The sequence below is a fragment of the Dermacentor albipictus genome, chromosome 8, assembly GCF_038994185.2.
Source record: "Dermacentor albipictus isolate Rhodes 1998 colony chromosome 8, USDA_Dalb.pri_finalv2, whole genome shotgun sequence".
NCBI classification, from domain to species: domain Eukaryota; kingdom Metazoa; phylum Arthropoda; class Arachnida; order Ixodida; family Ixodidae; genus Dermacentor; species Dermacentor albipictus.
The window spans coordinates 55,668,948-55,681,492 of NC_091828.1; the positions used below are offsets into that span (position 1 = coordinate 55,668,948).

Here is a 12,545-nt window from a genome sequence, read left to right on the forward strand (position 1 = left end):
GCGACGTTCTTCTTTAAGTAAGGAGGAAGTGAACTTGCTTGCTACATACTTGTGGAAACTCCAACAGCAGCACTGTAGATTCCCACTGCTCCCGCGGTTTGCTGCAACGGAGTACGTATATGTGAAGCAGAGGGCCGTTTCGGATTCTCAGCAAAAGGGCATAAAAGAAAAGTCATGACTGCACTTAAAAAGAAAGGAACCTTACCACTATATTGAGGTTATGTATCCTGGCAAGGAATTTAATTCTTTAACATACGAATCAGCCCGCGTGCGAGGTGTAGAAACACCTATTCCAGCAATCGCTTCATTGGTCCCTGTCAGTTCTGCATGCGTTTTCTAATAAAGTCTTATTGTATTTGTGTTTGAATTTGAAACTCACTCTTAATTTTCTACGTTGCCACATCGCCCTGAAGAGCAAAATCTGCGGTCTTGCAGAGCGGGCTCCCGCGTAAGCAAATTAGTTAACTGCGCAGTCACCGTGAGCTTTAGCAAATAAATTAGTGACTGCCATGAATCGGTAACTATTTTACAGACTAGGCTATTAGGCGTTCAAAACGGGATGTTTAGCTCACACATCAATGCAATATGAACAGCTGCGAGCGCAAGTGAGCAAGGTACATATGACTGTCCATTCGTACACTTTTGAGGACGGCGCACGTATGTGTTTTTCAACAAAGGTCTCTTGTTCGGCAATTCGTATTTTGTTACCTGCAGGAGACAATTAAGGCGCGTACGCACGCGTAATTGCAGTGCATTACGCATGCACTCATGATGATAAACCGAGAATGTCTCCCGCGTAAACGTTTCTTTTTCCTTTGTTGACGCAGGTAAAAGAAATGTAAAGGTATTCTTCACAACACCTTTTCTCCTGGGCAACGTAACGCATAACGAAATAGATTGCAGTTCTAGTGAAGCTCAAAACGCGAAAGCACATCGGGCATAAAACTTTAGTTACTGCTTTACTACTTTTACCTGAGTGACTGCTTCGGTGATCGATAAGCTAATATATTATTAGCGTAACTAAAGCAGATATATATGATTCTTACAATTCTCACGGATCATTCATCTGGGGGGAGGGGGGGGGAGTCTTGCATGTTGAAAACTACAGATGGTTGCCACAGGCAGTTAATGCAAGAGAAAGACAACCATAATGGCATTGGAAAAATATTTGAAAAAAATTACTTTGTAACTGCTTATACATAGGCACCGTGACGACAGATTACACAGTCCTGGGGCAGTAGCGGTTATCGTCTGCCACGGGAAACTATAAGAAAAAATCACCGCCTAAGCAATCCGTACAGTTGGTTAACCAGCGAAACAAATGCGCGGTTCCGGTGTTTATCACTGGGTCAATCCCGACGGTTCATTCAACGACGGCTGCCGGATCCTGCGTACGCAGTTGCTGCTTCTGCTCGGCTGCACGAGCCTGTTTTTGTGCCCGGGCTGAAGCATCGGCACTGCGTAGACGAGCTCGTTCCCGGTTCTACTCACGGCATCGCTGATCGTAAGCTGCCTGCTCCTCAGGAGCATGTATGACGCGTGGCATACACACTTCGGAGCCGGAGAGAAACTGCTGCGCACGCGCCCGGCTGCGACTGAGAGCAACGACGTCACTACTGACGCAGCCAATCGCGCGCCTCTCTCTTTCGCGCATGCACATTGGGTTCCACCGGATGAAGTTTTGCCGTACAGACGAGGGACAGACGGGCGGACGAATCGGGCAGCCATATACAGCTTAGCGGTAAAAGGTATCCGCAATCGGCTATGCGTTCATCAAAGGACGCAAACGCGCTAACTTGGGGCATTCCTCACACGGCCACCAGGGTAATATAGGGCCGCGTGCAAATTATAATCAGCAGTAATGTTCGGTTTGCGCTTTAGGCTGAAAGCGCCGCATCTCCGGCGAATAACTCAAGCAGAATTCGAAAACGGCGATTTTCACTCCGTACATCGCTCGCCATGCGAAAAGGGAAGTCAGAAGGCGCTAATTGGCGACGTGGTCACGTGTTCAAAGATGGCAGTACCCATGCTGCGGCGCTGTAAACGGTAACTAGCATAACGAGCAATCACATTAATCGACCACACCTAACTTTCGAGTTGACAATAAATCTTGATTATGGTGGTTATTAGTAATTCACTACTTCAAAGCAACAATAAATTCGGACATTCACAGTTGGTCACCGAAATCTCTGAGCTTCTACTTACACTGAGGATGAAGTAGACGACGCAAGCAGTGATTCCAACTTTGTTGTCGAAACGTAGGCGCAGATACTGACGTTCATGAAAGAGAAAAGGAACGCCAACACGGACTGTGTATTGAATAAGTTCCTACACTTTACTAGAGAATAACTACGCATTGTGAGCTAACAAAACAAAACGCGCTGTACTGTCCAGATATCAAATTTTTCTTTGTGGCTCATTATTTAAAATAAGTTAGCCGTCCGCGCAGCAAAGCAAACCACCTGTAGTAGCAGGCGGCGCATTCCGAGTCCATGGAAGGCACCTGACATTCGTTACACCTGAATCTGACTGCAATGAGTCCGATCGCACGAGCGTTTTCGTATTCCGACCACGTCGAAATTCTGCCGCGGCGGCCGGAAATGGACTTTGGCACCTCGTTTGCGATTCCGCAATCTCCGCACAACGAACAATTGGATCGTAACGACTGCATGCCACTAGACAGCGCCTGCAGCGTACCACGTGTGTGATGTGCATGAGTAGCGGCATTTTCTTGATTTTATGTGGAAAAAAATCTATATCTAAGCGCTTTGCGTCATCACGGAGGCTGATTGAATGCTAGTGACTGAATAACGGAAATGTATTTGTCCTTCAAGCTAAAAAACCACTCGCATGAAATTAGGCGGAACCCACGCACTTTGCAATTTGATGTAAGTGAACATTTCTTCGCTGTTTGCTTTGATTGACGATATATTGTGGTAACGTCGACGGCGACAGTTTAATTTCTTCTACAATCAGTCCAATGTGGGAGTGGTGAGTTGATGTTAAAGCTTACCTCGCTTGCACCACTACTGTTTGGCTGCGCAGTACACAGAACACACAGCGAGACGTGTTTGCTTGAGGCGTTGTTGCGCGCAATTGTTGTAACCTCCGAGAAGGTCTTAGCATTCTCATTGCCTCGCATGACGCATCGCGTGGTGGTCGAAGCGTTAAACTTTATTTGAAGTATGGTGCTGTGGATGCCTAAACAACAATATGGTTATGAGGCACGCCGTAGTGGCGAGCGCCGAAATAACATCGACACCGTGGTGTTTCGATGTGCACCTAAACTTAAGTGCACGAGCGTTGTTTCAAGTCGCTCCGGTTTAAATGCGGCTGCCGTGGTTGGCATCAACTCAGAAACACCCCATGGCGCGTCGTGCAATACAGCCAAAACAGCAGCAGCAGCAATGGAAAAGTTGAAAGAGGCAAAGAAAGCTTCGCTTTAAGAACAGCTTACGCCTAGGCATTGAACAAACAGCAGAGGCCGACTTTTTGCCATAAACAAACCTTCTCAGTGTGCAAGGTTTATAAAGTATATCAAGTAATTTTTGTCCTAAATTGTTAACGTAATACCATTTGACTTGCTATGCATCTCTTCCCGCAACAAGTGTTATCCATGTCGACTAAACAACTAGATATGGAAACTTCAAGTGCCACATCTTTTTTTTTTCAAGGAAGACAATACATTCGTAACCACAAACTACCTGGAAGACAGAAGCAGCGCGCATGTTGTACAACAGAGGCACCAGTGCCGTCGACGTCACGAGCACCGCCAGCGGAGTGGCGGACAGTGGCAAGAAGCTGTGGAATCCGTAGGCGTAGAAGTGTCCGATGAAGCCAACCACCGCCACTCCGCTGACCACGGAGGCCAGAACTGAGACCGTCAGGGCGGCTTCGGGGAGGCTGCGCCCACCGAGGAACGTCTCCATCGCAGCGCTGTTGCTGCCATGGTCAGCTGGCGTGAACTGCATCAGCAAGAATGCTTTAGAGTGCTTCGTCTCCTACTGACATCTGGTGCGAGTTGCGTTGCCTTGCTCTTGCCATAATAAAAAAAAGTCACCACCCCTTCCAGCCCGTGAAGCTGGTCGAACAGAGAAGTTGTGTTAATTACACCGAGTGTTACACCAAGCAAGTCAAAGTTCGCAAGCAGTCTATATGGTAGATATTTTGCCTCACCTTTGTTTCACCTCATTTCTTTAGAAGTGCTTTTTTTCGGTCCTCCCAGTGTTTCACCGCCAACTCTCGCCGACGCTCGATGTAGACAGGTCCTTCCTCTGCAGGAGTATGCGCTACTCGGGGTCTTCCCATAGTTGTAGCTAGGATGGAATGCGCGGAACCACTAATCCAGAGCGCCGTATATTGAGCGCAAGGCCCACCACGAGAAATGCGGGTGCTGCAATCGTTTTGACGATTGGTTGGATTGGTTTGACAATTGACGTGACTGCAAGAGCTCCTAGTATTGCGTTTCAATCGCTGGGCACTGTTCGTTGGCAGCAAAGTGCCAGCATAACGTTTTTTTTTTTTTGCGGCAGGGTGGAATCAATGGCCGATAAATTCGATGGCGATCTGGCTCGATGGCTGAAAATGCACCGTGTGACAACTGTATGAGATTCTCGTATAAGAGAGAATCCTCACAGAGAGAAGGGTCACTCCAACCGCTTTCCCCCTGTTCAGCTCTTCTTTTTCTCTCCCACTAGGCCACGTGGCCCCTTTATAGCGAAGTCCGACAACGACGGCAGTGTCCGCGTAAACAGCTTCGCTGTAAAAAGATGCGGAGGGTGGCGACGCGTTACAGCACATGAGGCGAACACGGATACATGTTCAGACCATAGGTATCGTTCAAGACGTGCTACTACTTCGTGAACAAATTGTAAGATGCGTGGATTTCACAAGGCACGGATAATACACCTGGTTGCGCTACAATCATTTTCTATAACTCCCATCGAATGATTGCCCCCTATTAGATGGTTCAACAGAGCACCCTTCAGATGCGGAGAGGAATCGTGAGGCCTAATGGTAATCAGAACTTTCTGTTATGTTCACTGCCTTGAATGAGAGTATACTATAGTGATAACCTGCCTGCCCCAACAATACGCCTTTAAAGAAATGAAAAAAAGTTATAGAAGATATCTCACAGTTGGTACAGCTGCTAACAGAACACAACATCCGAGAGGTCCTCTTTTACTGTGACGTACTTCTGCCATGTATTTACTTGCGTACCTCGGTCGTAAGTGTTTGGTTAATTGGAGACATTACTTCGTCTATACGTGAAATCAAATTTCTTCGAGCATGTACACGTGTTATTAAGGCGTTCTTAAGATGTTCAATTTGTTGACCGGTTTAATCATCTGGTGCTGATTTTCCTAAAGCGCTGTCTGAGCGCTTTCCTAAAGCGTTTTGTAGCTGATTTTGCGAAAGCGTCCTAACCTGTCCCACAGCGTAAGAAAAATGAAAAAAAAAAGAGTGCACACACAAAAGTGCGAGAGAGAAGATAGAACACTGGTCTCTCCCTTTCCGGAGGCACGATCTGATGGTTCAGGAAGGAGGTATGCAGACGCGCCTGCAGTTAGGCAAGGCAACTTGGCTAACTAAGTAGACTGGAATAAAAAAATGCCACGAAGGGCCCACTGTACCAGGATGTGCAGCATTTAAGGGAGAGAGTTGCGCTGATTGGAATTTACAAAAAGAAATGTTCCAGCGCGTAATAATATTGAAAGGAGCTGAAGAGACAGGTCGACAGAAAATGGTGGAACGTTCTGCAATTCATCTAAATTACAAGTAGCCCAACTCTCTGCCCTAAATGCTGGACTTTCTAGTACGTTGCGCCCTTTCTCGCTTCCTTTTTCTCCAGGTGATTTAGGTAATGAAATCCATCTGTCTAACTGTAAAGCACAGAGCTTGGTCTGTGTAGACTGCAGTATGTACAAATAATAAATAAAATACACGTTCGCCCAGAACCATTAGCTCGTGTATCCGCAAGTGGAGAGACCAGCGTTTTACCCTTTCTGTGGTCCTTTGGTCTCTGCAGCTCTTTTCATTTTTGCAACTTTGACATAGACAGTCAATGCCTATGCCACCAATACATATTCTTGACTCGCATCTTGATACAAACTTCCCTATAATTTCACATGGAATTTGGTATTACAAATGTGGCTGCACTCTGCCCTGCTCAATCGGTGACAAATCACACCTAGGCCACAACGTAAAATCTGCATGACCACTTCTCTACAAAAAAAAAGGTACGACACGTTTTTTTTGCTTGTGCTCGTCTCATGAACGTCACTATCCATACATCGGTCCAGTGTTGCTTATACCTACTGCGTAACTTCTTTGCACCGATATAATCTTGGCTTACACCCACCGTGGCAACATAGTGCTTATGGCACTCTACTGCTGAGCACCAAATCGCAGCTTCAATTTCCGTCTCACTAAATGCAATATTTCCACTGTACTTTAATTCCTGTAGGTTAAACCCATGTTGTCAAAAGTAATCTGGAATCCTCCACTACGGTATACCTTATCACCACAGCGCTGTTTCGGCAAGATAAACTGCCTGATGCATGTACTGGATTCCTGAGCGACTGCAAGCTTCTAGTTTGTATTCCAGTTGTCTGCATCACGCCGCATTGATGACATCGTCCAATGTTACCGAACTTTAGTCATAAACACATTTGGAAAAGTAAGCTTCCCTTGCTTGTTACGGCACATTGAACTGGTTTTCTCGGAGGGGCGGCGATATACTAATAAAACATAACTAAGCCAGAATCTACAGAAAGTGTTCTGTCCGAGCCAGCGAAACACGCAAATTTCTGGCACTCACCTGCCGTCGACGGCGAGCAAACGAAAAGTAGAGGCCGACCAGGTATCCCAGAGCCGTTAGCACGCCAAAAACGGCACAGTCAGCAGCGTCCAAACTCTTGGCCGGCGTCATGCTTTGGGCGCTTTCTACGATTTGGCCTGATGTGTATCTGGGCACGCAGCCTGTAAAAAAACTATGAATTTAGGGGCTTCTTTGGATAACGTGTTTGTAGATGTAATTTACTGGTTCTTGATGTGATTTTAACTCCACTTTCACGATCGAACGCCCCCCAGAGGGCCCGAAAACGCTTTTCAGTTAGCGCTGCAATGGGCACAAGAAATTTTCACATCGCAATCTATAAGTACTCTGCTGAGACTGTTCAAGAGGAAATTGTCATCCCCCTGAATTGTAGCAGATCCAGAGAAAGCTTCGCAGTTGAATACAGATTCCTAGGTCCGGGGCATTGTTGAGAGTGCATGTAGTTAATCCCGAACGGAAGATGAAGACAAAAAACATCGCGTGAGAAGCGCGTTGTTCTGTCACAATAGGCACGGTCAGCAACTCACCGAATTTTCTATCTCACATTAATTTTCTATCTACAGTGTAATCTGTAGATTTGACGAGCTTATAGAACCAACTATTCCATTTTCTATCACCCCCCTTCATCATAAGATCAGCAGCTGTTGCAGTGACTTCAGGCTGTATTGCGTTGGCTGCAATACCACCTGCTGTTTGATGTTTCCCCTCGGGTAAGAACATTTCCACTCTCATATGCGTCTAGTTTTTTATATAACTATATCTTTGCATCTCACCGTTAAACGACCGTTGAGTCCAAAAAGCAAGTCTCCAACTACGACCGCTCGCAATTGCTGCTCAAGTATTAAAAGTTTGGTAATGGGTTGTTTCCCTGCACTTGGACGATCGCTAACCATTCACAATATCACAACGATGCAGCGCTCTAGCTCAGTCCGGCGAGTTACTGATCTGGGTAGACGAAGGTGAGAAAGTGATCCACGGCGTGCGCATTCAACGATGACTCTACCTTTGATGAGCATTCAGAAACATTATCATGGTGTATATACTCGGCGTGCACACATTATTATCCCAGGCTTCACGTGCCAAATTGGGAAAGGTACTTGCCTGATAAAAAAACTACTTTCGCATTTAAAAGCAGCAGGGGTGCATCCGAGAGCAACATTCACCGCGGAATATTTCCGCTCCTAGGCCGCTTGAACATGCGACTCCTTGCATCATAAACATCCATATGGCCTCATTGAGCTGAAACTTCAAGTTTCAAACAAAAAAATGTACTAAATACAAACTAAAGCTTTTTAGGCACATGTTGGGCTACATTTTTAGTGTGCGGATATGCGAGATATTTCCTTTTTTTAACGGAAGGCAGAAGAGAATGTGCGCACTGCGATCCAATATGCAGCTGTTTCATGAAGCTCCAACTTGTTTTTCACAGCGATAGTTTTGACCCTGCCGTCGTTGTGGGCGCCCGTGCTGACGAAGTATTTCAACAATTACTCAACATGAGCACTACAATTTGCAACAACAGCAAAAAATTTTTAAAAATCGACGAAACACTCCTGGAAGCTTGCCCTGACTAAATTCTCTGACTTCTGTTCGGGAAAACTCACCAGCAAAAAAAAAAAACTCAAACGCTTCTCGTGCACGCAGTCAATAAGCTTTCAGATTTGCGGATTTCCAACTGCTTTGCCCTGTCATCCGTATCGTCGCATTGCTGAGCGAGAAAGGTGTGCTCTCTTGTAAGAATGAGTTACACTGTATAATGTCACGTTGCGGTGAGAGCGAGGAACGGTGAATTGCGAAACTAACGCACAACGACAGCGGCGAGCGCAGTCGGCAATCGTCGAAAATGTGATATGTGGGTCAAGCGCGTCGGCTCTCGTATATGACTCGTCGAAGGTTCCTGCGTACAGCTTGCAAAAATTCAGCTCTGATCACACAAGGTTTCGCGAGAACACAAACAGACAGAAACAACGATAGCGTTCGAGTAACCTGAAAACCATGCATGCACGTCTTGCGCTGAACGATAAATTTAACCTGTTCAGGTTCATTCACACTACGCCAACACGACACCGATATCGGTCTGGCAACTGTCGGCGACAGCGTTTTTTCCTTCGTGTGAGCGCCTCTGTCACTCTGTACCGACGCCGAGCCCTCCACCGATGGTCGGCATCTCGTCAGCGTCGGTACAATGTGACGGAGGCGCCGACACGAAGGCAGAAACGCTGTCGACGACAGTCGGCAGACCGAAATCGGTGTCGCGTTGGCCTAGTATGAATGAACCTTTAGCGGGTGAAAGGTAGTCCCCGGAAAAGGTGATAAGCAAGTACACGTCTCAATATGATCTACTGTAATAGAAATGAGTGAGTTACTTTGATGTTAAGAAAGATTCGCTTGTACCGATCTACTTAGCAGAAATGTTCTATGTTTTTTAAAGAAATTGCAGCATAAGTGTGGTGCACACCTGACATCACCGGGCGTTACTTAGTGCCGCGAAGAGACAGCACGGTTATAAGTATATGGAAATATGCCTATATTGAACTCACATAAGCCGCATTCTCTCGCACGAACTCACAATATTCGGGGCATTCACTGATATACAAGATGACGCCGCTCACCTCGACCGCCTTTGCCAGCGCGCTCAGGCTCCGCTCTGACGTGCTTTGTTATAACTGTAATCTAAGCGCGAATGTTAGTCGTCATAATGCTGGGCCTACCGTTGATTTATTGATTTATTTGCTTCATCGAAGTACAGTGTAACAGGAGGCGGAGGGTAAAGTCGTTCAAACTACAGCTTCAGGGATCCTCCGCCCCGTTTGTGAACAATGGGAGCAGCTGAAGGACATCACTAATATCACAGCACTTTTTTGATGTGACACGTTGTTTTACGCAAAGACCAAGCCATAAAGGAAAACTAAAAACATAGTTTATACAACAAAGAAAACTGCTGCCATCTTCTGCCCTTAAATAAATTGCTACATAGTTTATACATCCAAAAGAGCCGCTAATTATGCTACACCTCAATGAGACACATACACAGACGGGGAGGTTGGACTAGTCAAGCTGCCGTTATGCAGCTTTTATCCTGCCAACCCCGCTGCTTTGTATACATCAGTGTACTTATGCAGTAAATAAACTTCTTCTTCTACATCTGTACCTTTGCTAGTGTAATGATGTAGAATTCGTGGAAGAGTACATCGAAGCATCTGAAAGCAATAATCAGTATGAAACTACTGATTACCTTCCACATTTCTCTATTTCTTGTTTCATAGGACCTTTCATTTACGCATTCGCCATCTCCTTAAGAAAAGGTTTGAGCGTTTGCAGCTAAGACAGTACTCTCGTAGTTGTCTGTATTGGCATAGGTCATTCACATTGATTATCCTATCTTTTTTAAATAATGGGTCGCTAGGTGCTAGAACTATAGCATTGTCTATCAGCCTCAGTATTTTCTTCTGTATTCTCAATAATTTCCTTAAGTTTGTTTCTGTAGTTGTTCCCCAAACCAAATGGCAGTAGTTAAGAACTAAACAGCCAATTGTATATAAGTAACCTCACCGAGTTGGGGATAATGTACCTGATACGGCTTCATCTTTCAGTTATCCGGCTTAATGTTCTTTGAATATTATTGATATGGTCATCCCATTGCAAAGAACTGGAGAAATCTACCCCAAATACTTTCACTGACTTCACTATTTCTATATCTGAGCCTCTAAATACAAGGTCATTCTGGAAAGTCACTTGTTGACCTTTCGAATGAAAAACTACGGCTTTTGTTTTAGTTGCATTTTTTTTAACTTGTTGTTACTTATCCAGTTGTCTAACTTCTGTAAGACGTCATTAGCTTTACCAGAACGAATAACATCTGATACTGAGGTGAGAAAGATACTCGTGTCATCTGCATAGATCATAAAATTATTTCTGGAAAGATATGGACTATGTCATTATTATATGAAATGAACTATCAAAGAACCAAGGATGCTCCCCTGTGGTGCACCTGAAATTATCTTCTTATCTGATACTAAATCATTTATAGAAACAAATTAGGTAGCTTTAAAGTAACACGAGTGAGAGCCCACGAATGCCGCAATGGTTTTATTTTTCAAATAATATGCCGAGGTGAGTGTAGTCAAATGCTCGTGTGAAATCCACAAAAATTCCGACCACATTATTTTTTGTTCAAACTGTTCTAGGATATATTCTTTTTGATCCAGTAGGTCGAGTTCTGTAGTGTTATGTTTTTGGAAGCCATATTGCGATTTTGCCAGGACATATTTGGTGCAAAATCAGGATAAGCGATTGTTTCGATGACTATAGTTACAATGGTTTATCAAGGCCCCATGGAAGAGGTGATGGCCTTGCTGTAGATGTTAAAAAAAGTCATTCGCACTCTGTGGTTAGCGATGTTACAGTCACAAAGCCCAACGTTGAGTGCTTAGCTATATCGTTACAGAATATAATCGTTGTTGCTATGTATAGTCCCTCTCAGGGTAACAAATAAAAATTTTTTAAGTTCTTGGAAAGCCTTTTCATTTTTCTCGACTCTACTAAACTACCTTTCATTTTAATGGGCGATTTAAACGTTGAGCGATTATCAGATGATTCTCATACAAGAGAATATTGCAGAGCCTCATTTCTTGTTGCGCATGTATAAACTATATCGCTTTGCCTACTAGAATAACTTGCAACACGTCTACTTTATTAGATATCTGCATCTCAAATGATCAGCCTCCACACAATGAATCTGGTCTATTATCTTTAGATATTAGTGAACATTTGCCCATGTTTTGTTTTATACCTCTCAGATTGAACCGGGTAACAAATGCTGTTACGCATATGAACAGAGATATTAATGATTTTGCTCTGAAAGAGTTTCGTAAACTAATCGAAGATATTAACTGGGTATCTATATACGAGATATCTGAAGTTAATACAGCATATTCTGAGTTTATTGGTATTTTCTTAACCCAATATAACGTAGCTTTCCCACAAATAGGGAGAAAAATTAATGTTAAGAAGTTTAAGAAGCCTTGGATGAACGAATCACTTTACCCAAGGATAAGAAAGACAAATAAAATGTATAATGAGTTTCTTCATAGCAGAGATCTAGCTCTGCCTTCTCAATTGAGACAATTTAAAAATACACTTAACAAAGACTTAAAATATGCTAAATCTAATTATTACATAAGCCACTTTTCTCGTATCCAAAATGATAGTCGTAAAGTTTGGCAAGAGGTTAACAACTTGAAGAATAAAACAAAGTGCACACAACTTAGTGAAATGATTACAGCTAATGGTAAATTAACTGGCCGTGAACTATCAAACGCCCTAATTGAATACTGCATTAATGTCGGTTCACCAAATCTTTTTACGCATACTCCGGTTTATAGATTTATTGGCCTCACCACTCCATAACTGAATTCTATTGCACTAGCACCAACAACCGCTCAAGAAGTAGCTACATTAATATTTTCTTTAAAGAATGATGTATCCGCTGGATATGACGATATAAAAGTAATTCCCCTGAAGTATGTATGCACCGTTATATGCGATGTCTCGTCACACATTATAAACCTTACGTTGTCAACAGGTGTTTTTCTGGACAAATTAAAATTGGCCCGAGTGATTCCAATATATAAAGGCGCTGACATAAATAAACTCTCGAATTACCGCCCTAGGCGTTTGATGCCGAGCTGCAGCATGTGGTCATACT

At 44.0% G+C, this 12,545-nt stretch overlaps 1 protein-coding gene across 3 annotated transcripts in view; it reads right to left on the reverse strand.

Annotated features, from left to right (window-relative positions):
- Window positions 1–12,545, reverse strand: part of LOC135921737 (sodium-coupled monocarboxylate transporter 1-like) — a 135,112-nt gene that overhangs the window by 99,579 nt on the left and 22,988 nt on the right. For all 3 annotated transcript variants that reach the window (XM_070522825.1, XM_065456035.2, XM_070522826.1), the window contains exons 2-5: window positions 6,821–6,981; window positions 3,705–3,965; window positions 2,206–2,271; window positions 50–101 (exon numbers count right to left, since the gene is read on the reverse strand). In XM_070522825.1, the coding sequence (XP_070378926.1) occupies window positions 50–101; window positions 2,206–2,271; window positions 3,705–3,965; window positions 6,821–6,981 (540 nt within the window). The remainder of the gene's footprint in view (window positions 1–49; window positions 102–2,205; window positions 2,272–3,704; window positions 3,966–6,820; window positions 6,982–12,545) is intronic.